General features: G+C 45.9%; 1 protein-coding gene across 1 annotated transcript in view; it reads left to right on the top strand.

Annotated features, from left to right (window-relative positions):
* The first annotated feature begins 504 nt into the window (after window positions 1-504).
* The window catches only part of B4GALT1 (beta-1,4-galactosyltransferase 1), a 53,805-nt gene continuing 28,903 nt past the window's right edge, over window positions 505-25,406 (top strand). The window contains exon 1 of the mRNA XM_082694619.1: window positions 505-1,156. Coding sequence (XP_082550745.1) covers window positions 739-1,156 — 418 coding nt within the window. The 5' untranslated portion in view covers window positions 505-738. The remainder of the gene's footprint in view (window positions 1,157-25,406) is intronic.

The following is a 25,406-nucleotide window of genomic DNA, read 5'->3' as shown; positions in this document are numbered from 1 at the left end:
AGGAGTCTAGCCCGCCAAGGTGGGGACACCGAACGTCCCACAGAATCCCGCCGCGGCCGTCCCACCTACCCCGCCCCCCACCCCGGTGTCGAAGCCCGTTTCCCATCCCTCTTCCGGACCCAATCAGGCCTACCGAGGCGCCCCGACTGGAACGCCGTCGCGGCCCCCAACCCCTCAAGGCAACGACCAGCGGGTTCTCGGCGCCATCGCGCCTTAGGCCCAGGCCCGTACCCCGGCCCTTCAGCACCGCAGGAAGTGGCGGCGCCTCTCGAGGGCAGCCAGCAGGAGGAGGAGGAAGCGGAGGAGGTGCGGCTCGGTAGCAACCCAAGGCAACCCGCGAGGGCGCAGGAGGAGGGCGGTGTGGGAACCCGAGCTCCGCGTCGCCCGCCGCCCTCGGGACGGCTCCGCCCCCTGTAGACCCCTCCCAAGCCCCGCCCGCGCGCCCCAGCCCCGCCCCGGAGGCCCCGCCCTCCCGCCCGTGTCCCGAAAACCCCGCTCCAACCGTCGGCCCCGCCTCCGCCCCCGCCCGCGCCTCGGGCGCTCTTCTGGTCGCTGGGCGGCCGCGCTGGCTGGAGTCTCCGAGTTCCGCCGTCTGCCAGCCGGGGCTGCGCTCCCTCTTCGCTTCCCCTGAGGCCCTTCCCCCAAGAGCCGCGGTCGGGCAGCGCCTGGCCGGCGGCCCGCGGGCGGGCCGCCCCTCCCCGCTGTAGCCCACCCGCCTCTTAAAGCGGCGGCGGGAAGATGAGGTTTCGGGAGCCGCTCCTGGGCGGCAGCGCCGCGATGCCGGGCGCGTCCCTGCAGCGGGCCTGTCGCCTGCTCGTGGCCGTCTGCGCGCTGCATCTCGGCGGCACCCTCGTCTACTACCTGGCCGGCCGCGACTTGAGCCGCCTGCCTCAGCTGGTCGGAGTTCCTACACCGCTGCAGGGCGGCTCGAACGGTGCCGCGGCGATCGAGCAGCCCAACGGGGAGCTCCGACCCGGAGGGGCCCCGCCGTTGCCGCCTTCGGACGCTTCCTCCGAGCTGCGCTCGGGTCGCGGCTCCAGCCCAAGCACGGACTCTCATCCCGGCCTCGGCTCCGCGAGCAACTTGACTTCGGCCCCGGTGTCCTTCACCTCAGCGCTCTCGCTGCTCGCATGCCCTGAGGAGTCCCCACTGCTCGGTAAGGACTCGGGGACTTTCCCGAGAATTTCCTCGGCAGGGTCCCCTGGACGTTCGCCCGTGCGCTCTTCCAGGATATCCAGCCTCCCAGTTCCGGATCACCGTCCCTAATCCCAAACATAGGTTCCGGACTGGATGGCGTTGAGAGTGGGAGGGTGGTCCTTTTGGATTCAGACTGAAGGCTGGGGTGCGGGTGGTACTAGGAAGCCACGGGCCCCTATGACCCCAGAACCGGAGAAGGCCTTGGAGACTTCCTTGCTCTGGCCCATGGCTCAAGAAGTTTTGGAGTTTGAGTTTGCTTAGGGCTTGGAGCTGCCTTCGCCCTGCTCACTGATCGGGAGCAAGAGGCCGTTCAGAGTAGCCCAAGCCGGTTTGGGAAACTGATGATGAGGCCTCTACTGGGGAAGGAAGTTGACCTTCCAGTTCACATCCAGTTCACGTATCTAGTCTTCCCCTGGAACCACTCTCTCCTGAGTGTGACTTAACTTTTCGTAAGCTTTGTGCTAGTGACTTGTTAACCTCTGGTTTTTCATCAGTTAAATGGAGAAGATAAATGGTACCTATGTCAGGGTTGTTTTGTAAGATTAGATGAAACAATGTAAACAAATATTTACATTAATGAAGGTAAGCCCTTAATAAATTGTTACCATTGTGTCAAGTTCCTCCTCTGTGTAGATCCCTGCCCTGGGGCCTTTTTACCCTGCTTCCTGTCCCTGTGGGTTCCCCAAACCTAAGTGAACACAGCCCTCCAAAGGATGGATGGTGTTTGTAGGAGTACAGCATATGTACCATAGGGGCTGGCGGGCTAATAGGTGACCAGTTCACACTGAGTTGTCCCTCCCGGGAGAAGCTTAGAGTCTCAGGTGTCTTCGCCCAGCCCAGCTAATCGGAATGGTGGCTACCAGCCTGCTGGGAGTTTAAGAGGGTGGATTTGTGTTCCCTGCTGGCAGAATCCACAGGCAGTCAGGCCCAGGGCAGCCACAGGTTGTTCCCAAGATTATCATACAGGTGGCTGCTCATTTTTAATGCCAGGGCTTAGAGATTGTTGTTCTGAGTGAGGGGCCCTGGCAGGAGGGCATCCTGCCAATAGGAACTCTGTCACCTTCCCGAAAAGCTCTGGCAGAGCAGGCCTTCTACACGCTCTTGCTCAATTTCTCCAATAATTGCTTCAGTATTTTCATGTCAAGTTTGGGAGGAAGCTCTTGGAATTGGTTAGACGTGAATTGTGAAAATAAGGGGACTTTTTTTTAAAGCAGAAAATTGAATTCTTTTGGACTTGGCGATTAGTCTGAGAAGCAGACTAGTCTTACAAAATAAATTTTATTTTATAAATTTATTTATAATAATTAATTTATTAATTTGAATATTTGCCCTTCTGTTAAGTGTCTGGCCTCAGGCATCTTAGAGAGTTTCTCACAGTCTCTTTCTTGTATTTTAAAATGGGGTTGTTGGTGCTTAACTCACAGGATTATTTTTAGGACTAAATGAGATTGTGTACATTTAAGTAAGTGGCCAATAGGATTCGGGAGTTGAAGTTCTATTTTCTCAGACTCCCGTGGAGATGACTCTGAACAGCAGAGAGAAAAGGGGGAAGAGAGAGCTAAGGCCCCAGAATCCAGAGAGCCAGTTTTCGTCTTTTTGTTTTTAACTGTGGCCTCAGCATTTATACAGGAAAATAAAAAGAGAGAGAATTTAGCAAATTAAAGTGTCCTAAAGTTCGTTAGATTGGTATTGGAAGTATAAGATCTTAACAAAGTGTGAGAGCCTGTGGTACCTTTTTTTTTTTTTTTGGTAGTGGTGTTCCTCTCCGTTGGTGACTGGTTACTAGTATTTCTGAGTTGAATTTTCAATTGGCAGTGTGAAGGGACTTCCTGAGAGATAACATTTGGAGGGTGGGGAGAGGCCCTGGGTCTTCTCTAGCTTGGCCACCTTAGTGTGACATGCATGGGACCATGATGTTTGGGCTGCTCTTGTGGAGGTCCCACAAAGTGAAGGTGGATGGTTTTTTCCTCATTTTAATTGAGCTCTTAGGTTTGAGTGGTTGGGTCAGCTCTCTGAATGGGGCTCCTGGCTGAGAGGGGGCCTTGAGGAATCCGAAAGTCTCTATAGGAGAGTGTGGATGGGGGGAGTTGAGCCCATCTGTTCATCTGGGCAGGTGTCAACCAAAGCCCTTGCAGGGTGGTTTTGAGGTTGATGGGAGAAAGCATCCGTGGGGTTTAGAACTGTGGCCTTTTCACTACTTGCAGTTTCTTTCCACGACTTGGCTCTACTTTCTGGCATCCAGGGGTCTGGGCCAGACACTGTGATAAGCTCCAGTTTGGTACGTGGAGGGTAATGGGCATGCCCTTGCGGGGAGGAGCCAGGCACCAGACTGGGCTACTGATGGGTCATTGTTGGATCATTCGTGTCAGAGTGTTAGGACAGACTTCAGACATACTTGGGCTTGGATCCTGCCTCTGTCTACTGTGTGCCATAAGCAGGTTGTAGTGTGTCAAGCCATTTTTGGCCCTGCCTCAGGATCCCCCATGGGCTAGTGGGAGGCCTTCAGGAGTGGAGGCTGCAGGAAGGAGGTTGGCCTTTCCTGAGTATTTCTCCAAGTTCCCCAGGGGTGTTCTTCCAGAAAGTTCAGGCCTACAGGCAGTGTCCTCTTGGCCTTCAGGCCATGTAGCCTCTAGTCCACATAACATGGACATGAGGCTCCCTTTGGCTACCTGAGTGTTTGCCTTAGTTGTAGTCAACCTGGGAGGAGCAGCGGTCTTGCATTTTCTTTTCTTTTTCTGGAACGTTTGTCTCTGCTCAGATTTGGTGGCAGCTCAGCGTGACTTGACTAGTGCTGGTCCTGGCACTGCCAGCCTTGAGAGGGGCTAGGTGGAAGGTGGTTGACCCAACCACTCAAACCTAAGGGCTCAATTAAAATGAAGAAAAAACCATCCACCTTCACTTTGTGGGACCTCCACAAGAGCAGCCCAGGTTGGACGGGTTAGGGGAGGCAGGACTGACCTGGGGGTTCATCTGGGGCCTGGTACAGTTGGTACATCCCCTAAAGGGTGTATGGGGTATGGGCGGGGGGGTGAGTATAGGACTGCTGAAACCCAGAGGCTTCCTTTGCCTATCTGTGCTTTGAAGAGATACTCTTCATTTGTTCCAACGAAGGCTCTGATCTGGAAGTGGGCACCAGAGAATCATGAGCACCTGGGCCAGCAAACAGCCACCACAGGTAGCCAGCGTCCTGAGAGAGCACTTGTCCATGAATCAGTTTCCCCTGCTTTTGTGGGGGCTGTCAACCAAGCCTCTGTCATGGTTTGTGCCCTTGGGAAGACAGAGCACTTTCTGGGTCTCTGAGGGCTCTCAGTCTCAGGTGTTTTTTTCCACCAGCATGCTGTCCCCCTTTCTCCCCTTCTCGCATATGTACACATGTGGACATGAGCAGGCTGCCCAGGACAAAATGTACTTTGAGAACATCTGTCCTGGCCTCAGCTTGGGGAAGGGCTCTCTCTCCCCTTTGAGTCTTGGATTCTCATCGCTTTCTGGCTTGGGGTAAAGCCTCATCCTCAGAGTTGGGGAGGGCACGAGGAGCTTCCCTTTGTCCAGGCCTTTAAGCTTTGGGAGATTAGGTAGCTAGGACTTTAAACTAGTTTGTTCTGCTGTTTTTCCTCGGGAAAAGAGTTTATTGGGAAATACAAAGATACACCTTCTTGTCTAACAGTCTGAGACTGAGAAATACCCTCTATGACTATTGGGCTTGCTTCCTTCCATTTAGCCTGATGGTGGCAGGAGTGATTCCTACCTGTTGAAATCTGCCCTAGACGCTGAGCAAGCATGGAGGCCTTCACCTCATGGACCGGGTGAACACTCCTTAGGGTATGGGGAGCAAGAGTCAAATGTGGGATTGGATTTAAATTGCAGCATCTTGGACCCATAGCATCCCAGGATGGGACTGTCTAGTTCCCTGGCCCCGTCCATTATTGTGGTGGGGCTAGAATTCGGGTATCCTCCTTCCCAGTCCAGTGCTCTTCCTTGAGGTTATTGTCCAGTAGACACCCAATGCAGAGGCTCAGAGCAGGTTAATATGACCTAGAATTTGGGAGGATCCTTGCTAGGTATATCTGTGTGTCCCCCAGAAAGGTCTCATGTGGCAGCTGTCCTGGACATCCTTGATGGCTAAGGCATCTGGTAACTTCATTCATTTAGTTCCAAAAACGTGCCTGTCATGTGCTGGGTACTAGAACTGTAAGGAAGAAGACGGCAGTGTCTCTTCTTTAAGAGCTCACAGTCCGGGGGCATCTGGGTGGCTCAGTAGGTTAAGCTCTGCCTTCGGCTCAGGTCATGATCTCAGGGTCCTGGGATCAAGCCCCAGTCGGGCTCTCTGCTCAGCAGGGAGCCTGTTTCCCCCCCTCCCCTCTCTGCCTGCCTCTCTGCCTGCTTGTGATCTCTGTCTGTCAAATAAATAAATAAAACCTTAAACAACAACAACAAAAAGAACTCACAGTCCAGGTAGAGGAGGCGTAATTAAACTGTCTTGATGTCAGGTAGGGAAACTAAAATATGTGTGTGTTTAGTCACTCCCTCTATCCATCCCACCTTTTCTTTCTTTCTTCCTTCTTTCTTTCTCTAATTCAGAAACCCAGAGTTGATATCAAAGTTCTTAAGTCCTGGTTTTGGTTGTTCTTCTAATTTCTGGGGCCTCATATGTGTTCCCCAGAACACATATGAGTAATCTGTACCTTGCTGCTTTATAATGACTGTTCTGAGACATCAGCAGCCATATGTATGGTCTTTGGGTAGCAGCAGGGTAGGGATTTCCAGGCTGGGACTAGACTAATTCACGGGTTGGGAACAATGGGACAATTAATGCTCAGTCCCTGCCTTTCTGTGGATTTCACTCTGGGGATCTTTGGGGACAGGTGTGGAAGGCTCATCCCCTTTGGGCTTAGCTGGGCTCTGGGTGTGTATGAATGCTCTCTGGTCCAGTCATCTTGTGGTCAAGTGAAACCTAGTGATTTCTTCCCTGCTTGCATATCCAGTGCCTCCAGTGCCATCTGCACTATTCAGTGTTCCTGTCTGCTCCTGACAAGAAGCAGAGACTGGAATTCTGCTTGTAATCATATCCACCTGGAAATTCCAGTTATTCTTATTTGGTTAAGTGGCAATCCATTTGTTTTAGGACAAGTGGTCTGCCCTTGCAGCTTAAATCCCTTGGGTCCTGGAAATCCCTTGGGTCCTGGCACTGTGGCTGTGTTATACTTTGCTCTGGCAATGTCCAGGGTGGTCCAGGCAATGAGGTCATTGTAAAGGCCAATCAGCCAGACCCTAACTCCTGGGGGAGTTCACCAGGCATGGGATTGTGAGCATTCCTGGGAGCTGGACTGTGGCTGCGATTGTAAAGGCCCCAGTTGTTTGTGTGTGTGGTGGTGGTGGTGGGGGGGGTTTCTCTGTGTTTACCTGGGCCTAGGCAGGTCACCAGCTTGGGGAGAAATTGCAGATCCTGTTGTAAAGGTCAGAATATCCAGGTTCGAAGGTCATAGTGGCTTAAGGTCAAGGGATAGGTTTCTTTTTGGAGCTGGTTCTGGGGACGTGGCCTAAAGGGATTTGTCCTTAGAAGGCAGAAGGGCTGAGTCACACACTCAGTGTTTCAGGTTCCACTTTCCAGCCTGGCCTCAGCCCACCCCTTCCCTACACAAATGAAGGCCAGGAGATATATAATTGGCTGTTGCTGAATTCTTTGGCAGTGATTTTAATGTCTGGTCTGGGTGTGTTATGTAGCTGCTTCCCTTTCCCCTGCCACCCCTCCAAAGCCCCTCACAAAGCCTATAGAGAGAGAAGGAGTCACTTCCCTGGAATGCCACAGGCTAGGGCTGTGGGTCTTTGCTTTTCTCTGTATTTTTTTCAAGGAAGGTATTCTCTTCCTCTTTTTTATAAAAAGTAATGCAGGCTTATTGACAATAACTTAGAAAGGTAAAGGAGGTAAAAAAGCATGTCTGTATTCCTTTCACCTAGAGAAAACATGTTGCTGTATCTCCTGCTAGTCTTTTTCTTGTATATATTTAAGACTTTAGATGGTGTAGCTAGATAGAGATAACCTGGTATCTGGCATTTGTCACTTAAGAGTCTTTCTCATGAGCTTTGTCCTACACCTTTAAAAACCCCAAAAGCTGTGTCATTCTGTCAGCTGAATATACTATAACTTTCTTTTATCATTCTGTTATTGTTGAACACACATGCACATGTAGTTTGTGTTTTTTCTTAGTGGCCCTCCAAGATTCATGCATAAAGCATTGCACTTTCTGGGTTGTTTCATGAGTAGAGTTTTTTAAAAAGGGGAAAAAAGGGTGAATGCTTTTTGAGAAGAGGTTTTGAACCCAGTCTTAAAAAAGATAGACCCATTCAAAATTACAGGTTTACTTCATGCTGGCAGAGGAGTATCATTTATTGCTGAATGAAAGATGTGTCTAGAATTCTGATTAAAAAGGAAACTAGATGCAGGAAGTGCCTGGGGCAGCGGCAGAGGGCCAAGCTGTAGGATGGATACTTGGGATCGGACTGAGCAGAAATCTGTTGTCAACAGAAGTGGTGGGGGTGATGCCCCAGGAGTCTTCTTTCTCAGTAACTTCTCCATTTGTCTCCTTAGCAGCCAAGTCCCTGGGCTATAGGCTTGTGTGGACTGTGGTGCTGCATCTGTGGTGCTGGGGAAACACCAGCTAGCTGATATGTTGTGCGGTTGACACTACGGACTGTTTCCACAGAGCCGCGTGGGAACATGCTAGCAAATTAGACTGTGAAGCAAACAGTGCAGTGCGCCCACCTCCAGGGGATTCTGAGGTCTGGGGAGAAGCCACGAAATGAGAATCTATAGGTTTCCAGGAATGGCTTTTGAGAGAAGCCTCAGAGAGCTGTAGAGCCCAGTACTTAGTCGGGACTTGTTAGGTGGTTTGAGCAATCCAGCTTCAGGCCAGTAGGCCAGGCTCTTCCCAAGGTGTCATTGCACTTTGAAGTTATTCCACTTTGACTGCTCTCACCGGATCTACATTCTCCTCTTCTGAGGGCCACTTGGGCTTTGGGACTCTGCCAGGGGTCATTTGGCACAGAGTCTGGGGATTCAGGGGGAGGCTGCGCTGAGGGAAGGGGCGGGATCATGTTGGACCAGCATGACCACTATGGTCATGGGTCTGGAGGTCATGGGGAGGGGCCCTGGCAGAGGGTTCACTAATAGCCTGGCCCCATGACAGCATGCATTTAAAAAATGCCTTTAGAAGTTTCTTAAAAGTTTCTTCCTGTTTTGCATAATGTCCTTTTGCCTTTAACATCCTGAAAGTGCATAGCTCTCAATGGTGTCTAAGGACACCACCCCTGCAGCCAGCTTGAAAAAACAGGATAGGACTCCAAGTTAAGGGTGGGTCTAGGGAAAATGGTATTTGCGTCACAGGAGCTTGGTGACTTGGCATTTAGGTGTTAGGTAGCTCCTGCCATTCAGATGAGTATAAAGGCATCCTGGGCGGGGCCCCTACCTGGCTGAGAGTGGGTATACCTGAGTCTTAACCCCAAGTCAGGAGGTGCCCTAAGGAAGAGGGAGAATGATGACTGATTTGCTCATTCAGCAAGCCTATGTTGGTAACCGTTCTATCTGAAGAATGGGAGTTAGGCATGAACAAGGGCTGGTCCCCACTTAGCAATGGACAGACCCTGGCAATAGGGGGTAGTCAGAGAGGGGAAGTGTGGGTGTCCCCAGGGCACTGAGAAGGTACAGAGAACCAGGTGGGTGATCTGGGCTAGGTCCGGACTCAAAATGAAGGGCCTCTCTTCCAACACAGATTTTAGCATCTCTGTGTCTCTCAGTGTGTTGGAACAATCTCCCTGGTTGGGAAGGGCAGGGGTCTCCTGCTGAACGCACTATGATTTCCTCCGGTTGCTGTCACATGGGAAGAAGGCCACGGCTGCAGTCCCAGCTGCTGCATACAGTCACCAGCAGGGCAGAGAGGACAGGAAGTGGGAGGCAGAGTGAAAGGAAGATAATGAAAGAGAGAAGCTGGTGCAGTAGGGACCATGGGAGAGAGGAAAGCTGAAGATAGCTACACTGAGGGCCCAAAGAAGAGAAGATGAAGGGTAAGGGAGCTATAGAACGAGGAGGTTCATGATCTGCAGGACATATGGGCAAGCCTCAAAGGTCACTGGTATGAGAATTCCATGTTCTGGTCCTTCTCCTAAGGTATTACATCATTTTGGACAAGTCCCAACTCTGTGGGTCCCTCTTTCCATCTCTGAAGTTTGAGTGGAAATCTTGGTCCTATCTGCAGCATGAAAGGTCTCTGAAATTCCCTGTGAAGCTCGCTACCCACTGCCCTTTCCGAGGCTCTCGTGGTGAGACTTTTGTTGAGGATTTCGTCTTCTAAGGAGGCACAAACAGTTTAGTAAATGAATGCCCTTTTAAATGGCATGGGAAATGTTTCTTTTCATCACTCGGGCTAGCAGTGTGATACGGGAGAGATGTTTTCCTTTCTGTGCCTCAGTGCTCTCACCTGTAAAATGGGGATAACAATAGTGTCTTCCTCATAGATGTTGTGAGGTTTAGATAGTAGGCATAAAAGGGTCAAAAACATGCCTAACACTGAATAAGCTCTGAATATATGTTACTTATAATTGATGGCACTGATAGTTCTTGTTTGTGAAGATTTTGGCCTTTGCTTGTAGGATTTCTTCCTTTTTTTCTGTTCTTTAGTAGAAAATATATCACCACATTAAATGTTTAAAAAAATATAATTCTACTGGTTAGCATTGTAACCAGACATATGCCTATCACTTAACAAAACTTAACAGTACTTTCTAAATAGATACATACTTTACTCTGTTGTAATAGTGTGAAACTATTTTGCATTCTGCTCATTTCATTCAACGCTATCTTAAACTGTTAGGTTATTCATAATTATCCTAATTATCTTTTCAAGCTGCTATCTAACTTTTTTATGGAGGAGTGCCTGGGTGACTCAGTCAGGTAAGCATCTGACTCTTGATTTTGGCTCAGGTCATGATCTCAGGGTGATGAGATCAAGCCCCATATGGGGCTCTCCGCTTACCAGGGTGTCTGCTTGAGATTCTTTCTCTCCTTCTTCTGTCCCTCTTCCCTCAAATAAATAAATAGATAAATAAATCTTTAAAAAAATTAAATCCTTATCTATATTCCCTTAGCATTCAGTGTTCCAGGTTTCTCTATCATAGTTGTTTTTGTATTTTTTGTTTTTTAATTGTAGATAATCTTGAACATTTCCTCTTGTGTTTAGCTCTTCATTTCCGTTGAATTACTTCCTTGGGATAAATTTCTAGAAAGGAATTAGGCTAGAGGAGATAGTTACCTTTATGACATTGGTTCACATTGCCACTTTGCTTTCCAGGAGGGTTGGAATAAGCCATGGAAACTGTAAATTCCTAGGCTGGGGACATTGGCTTTTAAGCAATATGGATACCTAGGGAGAGTCTGATCTGTCCGGAGCCTCACATTGACAACCCCAGCTTGCCTGTATGTGTGTGCGTTAAGTTCCTTCTGTAGGTACCGAGGCCACCTTGACTGTGAGGCTCTTCCCTTGCACCATTGTGTCTGGGCTGTTCTGCTGAGGTGTGTCTACCAAGGAGCCTTACTGGTGGCTCTTTTCAATACCTTATGTACCTTTGCCAAAGAGCTGACCTACAAAAGGTAAGAAACTTTCCTCCTTCCTTTATCTGTGGAGCCAAACCTGTAGAATCGGGGTAGATCCTGGCTTTACAAGCCTGGCTTCAAAATGGTGTTGGTCTTAAACTTGGTGCATTGATGTCTGGAAGCACCCCATGCAGGCATCTCCGGAAACCGTGTTCAGTTCCGATGGGCTAGCCTGGGCACCTGACCATCTAACCCATGTGGATCAAGTCCAGTCTGATAGCCCTGCTTGAGGGGATCCAGAAATGAGGCCCAAAGGAGGAAAGACTTAAGTCATGTTGGGTGAAAACAAGTTGATCCATAGCTATGAATCTGTGGCCACCCACATCACATGCCTCTTATATAGGTACACAGCAGCCTGCTGTCAGCACAAGTAGTAGCATGACTTTCAGCTACCAGAGGTTTACAAATTAAGCAGATGGAGTGCATTCAACTTGTGACGGCCGCTCCTTTCATCTCATAGCCCCTCTTGTCCTCTCTGCTGCGTTCCACAGCAACCAGCTGCAACTTAACAAGGTGCTCCCTGGATCCACTTGCAGTCAGGCCAGAGCTGCTTTCTAGCATGTTGTTCCTGGGGTGCCCAGGGCAATACTTACTTCCCGTGTAAAATGGGGAGATAATTCTTACCTCAAGGGGTTGATATGATTGATTGAGATGAGTATGTGGTGATGTCAGTGCTCTGTCTTTTGTTCAATGTCTAACCTATTCCCTTGGGTGTGGAAGACACACAGTCAACATTGTAGGCTGTAGAGTAAAATTTCCTCCAAATGCAGGTTTTCTTTGTTTGTTTCTTTTTTGTTTTGTTTTGTTTTCCATCTGCCCTGGGGCAGAGCTAAGAAGATAAGGGAGAGGGGTGATGCTGTAACCACAACTTAGGGGCAGGGTTTAGCCTGGAGCCAATGTTTATTGGAGTCTGTGGCCTGATCCCATGAAGAGACCTACCCTCATGGAGGCCTTCGTCTTGTTGAATCCACACCACTGGGAGCTGGAAGTGAGTGTTGCCATGTGTCAGGCATGCCAGGATTCTCTGGTGCTCCACAGTCTTCCCTTCTCCAGATGGATATTTTTTGTCTGTGTCCTGGAGAGAGGCCATCATAGAGTACAGATAATTGAATGGAGGGAGCACTGGATGTTTCATGGAGTTTCCAGGTGAGAAGAGATGTGTTAAGAGGGGTGATGGGTTGGGTTATGGACATTGGGGAGGGTATGTGAAGTGCTGTGAAGTGTGTAAGCCTAACAATTCATAGACCTATACCTCTGGGGCAAATAATACATTATATGTTAATAAAAATAATTAATAAAAAAATAAATTGGGTTAAAAAGAAAAGAGGGGTGATAGGCAGAGGGGGCAGCCTGGGATGTCCAGTGATCTCAGCTTGGTGTGTTATTAGAAAAACTTAGGCAGAGTCTGTAGATAGCCTGTCTGATAAAAGAGAGTAAGAAATATTGATCTGTACTTCTTCTTCTTTTTTTTTTTTAGCTTTATTAAAATATATTAAACATTTATTTATTGGGCTGCCTGGGTGGCTCAGTGGGTTGGGCCTCTGCCTTCAGCTTGGGTCATGATCCCAGGGTCCTGGGATCGAGTCCCGCATCGGGCTCTCTGCTAGGCTGGGGCCTGCTCCTTCCTCTCTCTCTCTCTCTACTTGACTCTGTGTGTCAAACAAATAAAATCATTTTAAAAAATTTATTTATATATTTGAGAGAGGTAGGGAGTGAGTGAGAGTGTACAAGCACAAGCTGGAGAGGGGCAAAGGGAGGGAGAGAGAGAGAGAATCCCAAAGCAGACTCCCAGCTGAGCATGGAGCCTGATCTGGGGCTTGATCCCAGGACCCTGAGGTCACGACCTGACCCAAAACCAAGGGTCAGAGGCTTAACCAGTTGAGGCACCCAAGCACCTCACAGCTTTATTAAGGTCCAGTTGACACATACATGAATTGTAGTTTTCTTTATTGTGATGTCTTTGTCAATGTTGGTATCGAGGCTCTACTGCCTCCAGGCTGAGGGAGAGCTTGTGAAGGATTTGTATTCTTCAGATATCTGTTAGAATTCACCAGTGAGGCTGTCTGAGCCTGGGCATTCCTTTTTGGGAAGCTATTTGATTACCAATTCAGATTCTTGTTTCATGTCTATTCAGATTTTTGGTTTATTCTTCAGTTTTGGTAGTTTGTGTCTTCCTAGGGATCTGTCTACCTCACCTAAGCCACCCACTTCATTGGCATACAGTTCACAATATTACCCTGGGATCCTCTTTTTTTCTCTAAGGTTGGTAGGGATGTTCCCTCTTTGATTCCTGATTTTGGTAAATTGAGTCTTCTCTCCTTTTTTCCTAGCTAGAAATATGTCATTTTTGTTGATCTTTTCAAGGAACTGACTTTTGGTTCACGGATCTTCTCAGTTGTTTTTCTGTTCTCTATTTCATTAATTTCTGCTCTAATCTTTATTATTTTGTTCCTTCTGCTTGTTTTAGGCTTAGTTTGCTCCTCTTTTTCCAGTATCTTGAGGTGGAAAGTTAGGTTATTGATTTGAGATCTAAAGGTCATATACTCTTTTTTTTTTTTTAAGATTTTTATTTATTTATTAGAGAGAGAAAGCATGAGTTGGGGGGGGGGAGAGAAAGGGGGGGAGAAGCAGACACTCTACTGAGTAGGGGGTGTGATGCAGGACCCGATCCCAGGATGCTGGCATCATGACCTGAGCCAAAGGTAGGGTTCAGCTTAACTGACAGAGCCACCCAGGTGCCCCTAAAGGCCATATACTTTTAACATTTTCATAGATGCTATCTAATTGCCCTTCAATTTGTGTTCATCAACACTGAGAAGTGCCTGTTTCCCACATTTATGTCAGTTAGCAATCTTTTTACATCTGTCAATGTGATGATCAAATGTGGTATCTTGTTTTAACTAGTTTCTTTGATTACTGATGATGTTGAACAAAGTTTCATGTGTTCATTACATTGGCCATTTATTTGTATTTCTTCTGTGAATTACTTGTTAATATTTTTACCCATTTTTCTTTCCTTTCCTTTCTTTTTTTTTTTTTAAGATTTATATCTTTGAGAGAGAGAGTGCTTGCATGTGTGTGAGCAGGGGAAGGGGCAGAGGGAGAGGGAAAGAGAGAATCTCCAGCAGACTCTGCACTGAGAGCAGAGCCTGACGTGGGGTTCAATCTCGCGACCTCGAGATTAAGACCTGAGCCGAAATCAAGAATTGGACATTTAACCTACTGAACCACCCATTTTTCTATTCGTTTTTAAAATAGACTTGGAGGAGCTTTTAACATTATGGATATTACTCCTTTATTGTATATTGTTTGCAGATATGGTCTGTCACCTATCTTTTGACTTTATCTCTGGTATCTTTGGCCATACAGAAATTTCAAATTTTTATGTATTTAAATCTGTCTTTTCCTTTATGGCTTCGAGTTGCTTTTACACTCAGGAAGGTCTTCATCCCAAGATTATAAAATTTTTCTTCTGTATTCTCTTCTAAGCGGCTCTTTAACATTTTAGTTCTGATGGTAAAAAATGAACAGAATCACTGTTCAACCCTCACATGTTGCGAGAAACCTTATATTATACCCCAAAGGCCCTTTGAAGTCTCAGCCTCTTCTTCCAAACCTGTCACTGATGGTGGTAGGTGAGAAAAGAAATGTGAAATTTTAGCCACTTGTAATTATAGAGCTATAATAATCTGTAGGCTTTGAAGGTGTAGAGATTCAGGGGAAAAGGCAAAGTAATACTTATTGAATATCTGTTAGTGCTAAGAACTGTGGTAAGTATATACAGGTGACCATTGAACAACATGGAGGTTAGGGGCACTGACCCCCCACCTTACCCCTTGTGCTGTTCAAAATCCACGTATAATTTCAGACTCTTCAAAACTCCTACTAGCCTACTGTTGACTGGAGACCATACCAGTAACAGAGACAGTTGGTTAACAACGTATTTTGTAAGCTCCTATGTAGTATATACTGTATTCTTACCAAAAAGTAAGCTAGAGAAAACGATTGTTTGTGAAGAAAATCATAAGGAAAATACATTTACAATATGGTACTGTAAAAAAACCCGTGGACCCCTGCAGTTCAAACCTATGTTCAAGGATCAACTGTATATGCATTACTTCATTTACCACCTGAAAAGAACACGTTATTATCCTCCCTCCTTAGAGGAGGAAATTGGAACTGACTGCATTTAAAGTGATCCTGATACCTGAAAGGTATTGCCAGGAATGTGTGACTGGCTGGCTGCCCACGTGGCCCTGAGGGCAGCAGGCTCTCCATAGTTCAAGGTCTGGTTTTAGACGGAGAGAGAATGTATTTGTAACCAGCATTGAAGTTCCAGAAATTGAATTAGGACTCCAGAACTGATCGGAGGGGCAGCTGACTCACTAATAAAACTCCCAAGAGACTTACTTACATGCTGGGATACCAAATTGCTGCTTTGCCGGGAAGATGAGCACTGCTGTGAAGTGGCTTAAGAGTTTTCTGGCTGTTCGCAGTACTGTGAGAGAAGCTGCAGTGTAATCAAATCAGACAGCTGGTAAGGCAGAAGGCAGATCAGGGAAGGGAGCTGGACTGTAGTGCTGGGTGATGTCTGGCCGTCAGGGCTCATGAACCCATCCCCACAGCGTAGCAAACCTTTTTTAGGGACCAGGGTTCAGTTTAGTCATCAGGGCTTTTTCTCCCCTGTACAGCTCTGGCAGGACATGTTCAGCTCCACCTCCACCACTCCCTTATTTGTTTCCTTCTGTACTTTCTTCCCATGCAGCCGTCAAACTTTATTTCATGGCCCATTATCATCACAGACTCGCTTGCCTTTTTTTCTTTGTTGTATATAATTCTCATTTCCACTTCCATTTCCCAACCCCACCCAGAGCAATCATTCTAATGTGTTTACTGTGTATCTGTTTTTCTCTTGCTCGGTTGGAGCTGCTGCTTTATATTTATATATCTATTTTTAATTAAAAATTAAAATTTTTAAGGGGTGCCTGGGTGGTTCAGTTGGTTAAGCCTCTGCCTTTGGCTCTGGACATGATCCCAAGGTCCTGAGTCTAGTCCCACATTGGGCCGCCTTACCTGCTCAGCGGAGAGCCCGCCTCTCTCTCCCTCCGTCTGCCACTTCCACTGCGTGTGCGCGCTCGCGCTCTCTCTCTCTCTCTCTCTCGCTGTGAGATAAATAAAGTGTATAAAAATGATTTTTTTAGATTAACATACAGTAAAGGTTTTTTTTTTTTTTTGGTATATAGTTCTACTAATTATAACACAGTGTATATTTGTATAACCACCACCACAATAAGGCTTCAGAATAGTTTCATCACCCCCAAAAATCCCCCTTGAAATCACAGTCTCCTCCCACGCTTAACCCCTGGCAACCATTGATATGTTCTTTATTACCAGTGTTGTATCTCTTTCAGAAGGCTCTAAATATGTATCCTATAGCATAAGTACCTAGATTTTAATTTTATTTTTCTTAAGTTTATTTAAATTTCAGTTAGTTAGTGTATAGTGCTATATTAACTTCAGGTATACAATATAGTTATTAAACCCTGCCATATATCGTTCTGTGCCCATCTTGACAAATTCATGATTTAACCCATCCCCCACCCACCTCCCTCTGGTAACCATCAGTTTGTTCTCTATAGTTAAGAGTCTGTTTCTTGGTTTGCCTCTCTCTCTTTTTTTCCCTCTTTGCTTATTTCTTTTGTTTCTTAAATTCCACATCTGACTGAAATGATAGGGTATTTGTCTTTCTCTGACTGACTTATTTTACTTCCTCTCTAGCTCCATCCATGCCATTGCAAATGGCAAGATTTCATTCTTTTTGATGCCCGAGTAATATTCCATTATGTATATATATCATGTCTAATTTATTCATTCATCAATTGGTGGACATTTTGGCTGTTTCCATAATTTGGCTGTTGTAAATCATTGATGCAGCTATGAACATTGGGTGCACGTATTCCTTTAAATTAGTACTTTGGTATTCTTTGGGTAAATAACCAGTATTGCAATTGCTGGGTTCAGAGGTAGTCTATTTTTTACTTTCTGAGGAACCTCCATGCTGTTTTCCAGAGTTGCCACACCAGTTTGCATTCCCACAAACAGGACAAGAGGGTTTTCCTTTCTCCACATCCTCAACCAACACCTGTTGTTTTCTTGTGTTACTGATTTTGTCATTCTAACAGGTGTGGGGTGGTATTTTATTGTCATTTTGATTTGTATTTCCATGATGATGAGTGATATTTAACATCTTTCAATGTGCCTGTTGGCTGTACCTGTATTTTTAACTTATGTAAGTGGTATTATTTTACAGTTTATTCTGATTCTAATTTTTTTTCCCTCTTCTGTTTTTGTTTTAATTTTTAAAAAGCCTGACATAACTTCAAACTTGTAGAAAAGTTGCTAGAATTTTACAGAGAATTTCTAAATATCTTCTGGGATCCCCTAAGTTCCCTGAATGTTAACCTTTCACTATAGTTGCCTTTTTCCCCCTCTTCTTTCTCTCTATTCATGTACATATGTGTGTGATAGATGATGAGCTATGCCCCTTTATCACTAAATATTCAACATGTATATCCTAAAAACAATAATTTTTTGTAAAACCATAGTATACTGATCAAAATCAGGAAACCAACCTAGAAAAATTCCTGTTGTCTCATTGCATACCTTATGAAGATTTTTGTTAATTGTCTCCCAAGAATGTCCTTATTGAATACCATGCATTGTATTCAGTTGTCATGTCTCTTTAGTCTCTTAATCTGGAACAATGCCTGAGTCTTTCTGTTATATGATACTGACATTGTTGAAGGGTATAGGCCAGTCATTTCGTAGAAGGATCCTCAATTTGGGTCTGTCTGGTGTTTCCTTGTGATGAGGTTCAGGCTATATGTTTCTGACAAGAATACCATTCAAGTGATTCTGAGTTCTTTTTAATGCACCATGTCTGGAGACACCTGCTATCAATTTGTTTCTTATTGGCAATGTGAACTTTGTTCATTTCATTATGATGGTGTTTGCTAGTTCTCTATTATGAAGTTTACTATTTTACCCCCTTTAATTAAGAAGTACCTTATAGGAATTTGCTTGAGATTATGTAAACATCCAGTTATTCTTCAAACATTCAGCCACTTGGTTTTATCATCTATTGATGATTCTTCCCTGAATTAGTTCTTGGTATGGTGGTTGGTGATCCCATTCTGTCATTCCTTCTGTGTTTATTTATTAGTTGGTGTTTTCCTATAAGAAAGAGTTTTCCCTTCTCCCCTATTAATTCATATATCAGTGCAGACTTGTGGATTCTTAACTTTATTCAATAGCTCATAATCCTTTACTATCATTATTTTCATGCTTAGATCGTCCCAGATTTGGCTGGTGAGGTCCCCTTCAGGGTGGCTCCTGTGTCTTTTTGACATATCCTTTCGTTCTTTGAGCACTCTTTTAGGCACAGCGAGATGATATAGGGCCCTCTTGTTCATTCCCTGACTCAGCCCTGTTCTCAGCAACTTCTCCAACAAGCTCTAGTTCTTTTTAATAGAGAATGGTATTTAGAAACCAAGAACTAGGCCCTAGGCACTCACCCTTGCTTTTGTTTTTGTTTTGTTTTGTTAAAAGTGTATTTATTCATTAGAGAGTGAGTGCTTTGAAATCTTTGCACAAGAGTGGGGAGAGGGGCAAAGGGAGAAGAGAATCTCAAGCAGACTCCCCACTGAGTGGGGAGCCCCACACGGGGCTTGATCCCAGGACCCCAAGATCATGACCTGAGCCCAAACCAAGAGTTGGATGCTTAACTGACTGAGCCACCCAGATGCCCCTCACCCTTTTTTTTTTTTTAAGAGTTTTTAATGTATTTATTTGACAGAGACATAGCGAAAGAGGAAACACAAGCAGGGGGAGTGGGAGAGGGAGAAGCAGGCTCTCCACCGAGCAGGGAGCCTGATGTGGGGCTTGATTCCAGGACCCTGGGATCATGACCCAAGCCGAAGGCAGATGCTTAACAACTGAGCCACCCAGGCGCCCCCCTCACCCTTGTTTTTAAGGTCCATCCATGTTGCTTTGTATACATTGGGTGTCTACGGTGTTCATCCCAATTTTTCTTTCTCCCATAAGGATAGATTCCCACACTGCGTCCCAACACTGTCTTCACAAATACTTCTGTAAGGAATAGCCTTCTACATGTCCCTTGATGGACCTGTGGCTGTATATTTGTATTGATGCGGGAGTGCCAGATAACTACTCCAGAACAGAATGACCACCCATCATTTACATTTCCACTGGCGGAGCATGGGGATCTCTGTACTTCTGACAAATAAGTGGCATTAACTAGCTTTCTAATTTTTGGCCAAGTGACTCTATATGCTGGCATAGGTCTTGTTTTAACTTGCCTTTCTCTGTGCTAGATGCTCATATGCTCAATGGCTTTTGGGGTTCTTCTTTGGTAAATTGCTTATTCATTATCATCATTTGCCTCTTTTCTTCAGTGGGGTTCTTACATTTTTCTTGATGATATGCAGGAGTTCCTTATATATCCTAGATATTAATCCCTTGCCTGTCCCAAACATTGCAGATTCTGGATCTGAATCTGTCATCTATCTGTTCATTTGCCTGTGCTACCTTTTTTTGGAATACAGATCCTTTGTTTCCTCTTTGTAAAGTCTCTCACCAGCACTTCTTTCTCTATAACTATATCAATACCTCCGCATTTTGGTTGTGCTAGTTTAACTGAACTCAGCTGATTCTCTTCAACAAATGGTCTGTCTTTATGATGACTTAGCCTCTTACTGAGTTGTATTAAGAATGACTTTATCTCGGGCACCTGAGTGGCTCAGTTGGTTAAGCAACCGCCTTTGGCTCAAGTCACGGTCCCGGAGTCCTGGGATCGAGTCCCGCATCAGGCTCCCAGCTCCATGGGGAGTCCGCTTCTCCCTCTGACCTTCTCGCCTCTCATGCTCTCTCTCACTGTCTCTCAAATAAATAAATAAAAATCTTTAAAAAAAAAAAAGAATGACTTTATCTCTTAGAGTGTGAGGCCTGCGTGTAAGTATTAGTATATATATTCAGCAAACGTAGGTTGTAGGCCTAGTCTGTGTTAGGCACAGTGCTATCACTGAAAATGTGCAGAGGTCATGAAACCTGCTTGTGGCTTTTCAGAGGTAGAGCAGGGATTTGAGCCTCTTCTTGGTGAGCTGCTTCCCTCAGAAACTGAATTTGGCTCCTGTACACCTGTGTGTCAGATTTTCATATCTTATCTAATAAATGACCTAGGAAGGTGCAGAGCAAAGTGTTCTTCCCCTGCATCCTGAGGAGGGGAAAGTAACCAGGAGAGGAACGGAAGCAGGTGTGGCTCCTACCATCATAGGCCTGGAGTCTTCGGGTGGCAGGCTCTGGGCTACAGGCTCTGGGCTACCTGCTGGTGACTGGTGACTGGCTCCAGGTTGAGAGTCGAGGTCCCAAATGAGGCAGGAAGACAGCCTCTGTCTGGAGGATGAGGTTGTGAAATAAAACACTGGGCCTAAATCATTCTAATTCTTTCTGAGAAGCTCTTATCTTCTCTTGCAGAAGTGCTCTATTTCTAAAATGAGAGCGATGCCCCAAGATCTTCCTGGAGCTAACAGAATTCCCAGGCAAGTTGGCTTCCCAAGCCTTTCCTGGTAGTGATAACTGTGGACAGGAACAGTTTCCAGAATTTGCACAAATTCCAGCAGAGGGAGGGAGGAAGACAGGGAGGGAAGCCAAAGGGAGAAGAGCTGAGTGAGGAGAAAATCTGCCTTTGGGCCAGGACCAAACGAAACAGAAATTCCTCCTGGGATGAATTTTCCCTGGAGGACAACACTGGGAAGTCTGTTTACTGGGCTTTAAAAGTCTGTGGTCCCCAGCACAGTTTCTTGACCTCAGGGCCTTCAATCTCTGTGGTTTCACTGTGGATAGAAACTTTCTCCTTGGGTCACGCCAGGACAGAAGTGTACCATCACACCCCAGTTCTGGGGCCTCTTCGAGGTTTCCTAGTGCTCTTTGCTTGCCCCACTGAATTCCACAGCCATGGCCATGTATGGTATAGAAATGTGCTTGAGAAGGGTTTAGATCAATCAAGTCCAGTAAGATTCACTTTTATGTCACCTTGAATCGGTGGTTCCCTGGAACCCAAGATTAAGAAGGGTTCTGAGACAGTGTCGGTGGGCACAGCAGAGAGAGAGCAGAGGGACGTGTGTGCTGTGACTTGCTGTCCACCGTGTAGATACATCCATGAACAGCAGAACCCTAACAAGTTAATGAGGAGAAGATAAGTATGACTTTTTTTTTTAAGATTGTATTTGTCAGTTAGAGAGAGAGCACAAGCAGGGGGAGCGGCAGGCAGAGGGAGGGGGAAAAGCAGTCTCTTTGCTGAGCAGGGAACCAGAGGTGGGACTTGATCCCAGGACCCTGAGATCATGGCCTGATCCAGTCAACCTACCTGAGCCACCTTAATCTCCTTTCTAAACCCTGGCTCCAGGCAACCACTTTTGTCTCTACAGCTTAGCCTTTTGTGGACATTTACCTTTTTATTTATTTTTTATTTTTAAGATTTTATTTATTTGACAGAGAGAGAGAGAGAGACAGCAAGAGAGGGAACAGAGCAGGGGGAGAGGGAGAAGCAGGATTCCTACTAAGCAGGGAGCCCGATGTGGGTCTTGATTCCAGAACCCTAGGATCATAACCTGAGCCAAAGGCAGACTCTTAATGACCGAACCACCCAGATGCCCTTAATGTTCTTTCTAAACCCTGGCTCCAGGCAGCCGCTTTTGTCTCCACAGCTTCGCCTTTTATGGACATTTACCTTTTTTTGTTTTTAAATATATATTTTATATATTTATTTGACAGACAGAGATCACAAGTAGGCAAAGAGGCAGGCAGAGAGAGAGAGGAGGAAGCAGGGTCCCTGCCAAACAGAGAGCCCGATATGGGGCTCGATCCCAGGACCCTGAGATCATGACCCAAGCCAAAGGCAGAGGCTTTAACTCACCGGAGCCACCAGGCACCCCGACATTTACCTTTTTAACTAGGGCCTTTACCTGGAATTTTTGACATTCTCTTAAGGATGGCTTTTTTTTTTGCCCATCCAGGAGTGTCCTGAGAAAGCCTCAATTCCTCTGTCCTTCATTTTCCCTCATACACAGCCCTGGGGCTGAAATATAATCCTTTAAAATGTTTTTTTTCTACCTTTTTATTTGTTTTTCTTCTCTTTTGTTTTATTTTTTAGAAAAGACCTATTTATTTATTTGACAGAGGGAAAGAGGGAAGGAGCAAAAGCAGCGGGAGTGGCTGAGGGAGAGAGGGAGAAGCAGACTCCCTGCTGAGCAGGGAACCCGATGTGGGATTTTATCCCAGGACACTGGGATCATAACCTGAGCCAAAGGCAGACACTTAACTGTTGGAGCCACCTAGGCGCCCTGTTTTATTTTACTTTTTAAAGCTTTATGTGGGGCTTGAACTCACAACTCTGAGATCAGGAGTCATGTGCTGTATCATCTGAGCCAAGCAGGCACCCCTGAGACATAATTTTTTTTTTTAATTTTAAATTTTAAATTTTTTTATAAATATATAATGTATTTTTATCCCCAGGGGTACAGGTCTGTGAATCGCCAGGTTTACACATTTCATAGCACTCACCATAGCACATACCCTCCACAATGTCCACCACCCCACCCCCCCTTTCCCAACACCCCTCCACCCAGCAACCCTCAGTTTGTTTTGTGAGATTAAGAGTCACTTATGGTTTGTCTTCCTCCCGCTCCCATCTTTTTTCATTTATTCTTTTCCTACCCCCCAAACCCCCCATGTTGCATCTCCACTTCTTCATAGCAGAGAGATCATATGATAGTTGTCTTTCTCCGATTGACTTATTTCACTAAGCATGATACCCTCTAGTTCCATCCACATTGTTGCAAATGGCAAGATTTCATGAAACATAATTCTTAAGATGCCTCCAGCCTTGATCTGCCAGAACTCTTCAGGGTTCTGGTTTGAGGTAGATCCGGACCCTTCAAGGTGGTGGAATCTGACTTTGGCTTTGTTACCTTAGCTTTCGGCCTTGGTACTCTCAGTGACAGAATCCTGGACTGAGTGACCACTCAAGGCTTTTCTGGTGATTTCATGATCCACATCAGACTGAATTTTAGAGTTATTCTCTCAAGGAACAAATGGTATTTGGTGAAGAGCCTGTTTCATGTGGCTATGTGAGGTTTAGATGAGAAAATGCAGTGTTTTCATTAGGTTAGGCTGTTGACTGCCACAAAGTCTCAAATTATAGGCCTAGAACCCAGAGGAAGCTCATTTTGAAGTTGAGGGTGGGGGCTGTGTCTCTAGATCACAAATCAGTTGCTATACCTGAACACAAAAAGGCATATTTAGGGGCGCCTGGATGGCTCAGTTAAGCCTCTGCTTTTGGCTCAGGTCATGGTCCCAGGGGCCTGGGATCGAGTCCACATCCAGCTCCCTGCTCAGTGGGGAGCCTGCTTCTCCCTCTGACTCTGCTCCCCCTGCTTGTGCCCTCTCTCTCTGATAATTAAATAATATCTTTAAAAAAGGGGGGGCATATTTAGAGCCTAGGAAAGAGAGTGTTTTTGGGCTTGGCTGCCTTGGTAATAGATGTATAATTAGGACAACAATCTAGATTCTCAAACATCAAGCACCAGATGGTTCCCTGCCCTGTTAGTTCTGGTTCTTAACCTGTAGTTGAACAAGTGCTGTGTGGGTCAAGATACATTTGTGGACCCTACTCTACCAGAAACTGTCCCAAGGACAGAAAAGAGTGGGACACAACACTTGTCCCAGCCTCCCCCCAAAGAGAGGAGGGTCTAATAGAGGGAGTAGGTAGATACACTGGCCCCTCACCTCAAAGAGCTCTCGTGTAGGCTTGTAAAGTCTGTTGTGTTGATTTATAAAGTTTGTAAACTTTACATGGAGTTCCCTCTGGCATGCAGAGCGGGGACCAGTTCATGCCAGGGGCTTAGGGAAAGCTTTGAAGAGGGGATATTTGGTTTGAACTTTGAAGGATTGTTACCTTACCTCTCTCACAAAGGTTTTTGATGTAGCTTTTAAGGATAGGTCGTGTAAAAAGGACAAATATAAATATAATCAGCAAAAGAGAAAATGTGACTTAGAAAGTTAAAGACTGGGGAAGAGTTAAAATGTAGATATTCACACCTTGTGGCCCAACATAGTTATTACATCTGTCCCTTTGCAAAAGCCAAAAGTGAAGTACATTCTAAGTATTGTCAGAGAGCAGAAATGAACAGTAGTTCCTGAGTATAGATTGTTTTTCTTGGTACACACTCTTTTTTTTTTCAATTTTAATTTTTTTTATTTAAAAAAATCTTTTTAGAGAGCGAGTGGGAGAGAGATAGAGTGCATGTTCAGGCATGCACACACACGCACGTGAATAGTGGGGAGGGAGAAAGGGGGAGAGAAAGAATCCTCAAGCAGACTCCACACTGAACACAGAGCCCAATGCTGGGTAATCTTACAACCATGAGATGACCTGAGCTGAAATTAAGCCTCAGACACCTAACTGGCTGAGCCACCGGGGTGCCCCCTCTTAAAGACCTTCATGGGGGTGGGAAGGAGGTGGAGGTTAGTGAGTGAACCTGTAAACCACCATTCTCAAAGTATAGTCCAGGGACACATGTGAAAGTTATCTAAAATGCTGTTAAAATGCAGAGTCCTGCACCTCAGTCCCAGAATTACCAAATGGGGCGCTCTGGGGAGTAAAAGCCAGGAATCTGCAGTTTCATGTGCTTTCTTTTTTTTTCTTTTTTTTTTTTTTTAAAGATTTTATTTATTTATTTGACAGAGAGAAATCACAAGTAGATGGAGAGGCAGGCAGAGAGAGAGAGAGGGAAGCAGGCTCTCTGCTGAGCAGAGAGCCCGATGCGGGACTCGATCCCAGGACTCTGAGATCATGACCTGAGCCGAAGGCATTGGCTTAACCCACTGAGCCACCCAGGCGCCCCTTCATGTGCTTTCTTAAATGATGGTTCTTGCACTCCACATCTGAACCCCTGCAGTAGAAGGAAACCTCACCAGCATTTTGAAAAGCCAGTGCAGTAGCAAATAAGAGGACTTGGCCTTGGGGCACCTGGCAGGCTCAGTCAGCTTGCCACTCTGTCTGCCTGTGCTTGCTCTCGCTCCTCTCTCTCTGACAAATAAATAAATAAAATCTTAAAAAAAAAAAAAAGAAGAAGAAGAGCATGCGACTCCTGATCTCAGGGTCGTGAGCCCCATGCTGGGTGAAGAGATTACTAAAACAAGTAAATTTAAAAATAAAATTAAAAAGAGTACTTGGCCTTTGTTTGAAGATTTAATGGGGGAGAGAGCAGAGTGCAAGAAAGGGCAGTTTCACTGACGTGGATGATTCACTGGTAGCCAAGTCACTTTCAGGTGATATTTTGGAAGACCTACCAAGTGTGGTGGTTCAAGCACATGGCAGGGCCACTTCTAAGCATAGAGAAGTAACGAATGCCCCTGTTCTCGATCAGTCCAGCTTCCTCTTGGCCACCTGGGCTATGCTCTGCAGACCTCCTCTGGCAGGCTCTTT

The sequence above is a fragment of the Mustela nivalis genome, assembly GCF_964662115.1.
Source record: "Mustela nivalis genome assembly, chromosome: 13".
Taxonomy (NCBI): domain Eukaryota; kingdom Metazoa; phylum Chordata; class Mammalia; order Carnivora; family Mustelidae; genus Mustela; species Mustela nivalis.
Note: the sequence above shows the minus strand (reverse complement) of the source record. Positions and strands in the feature narration are given on the sequence as shown.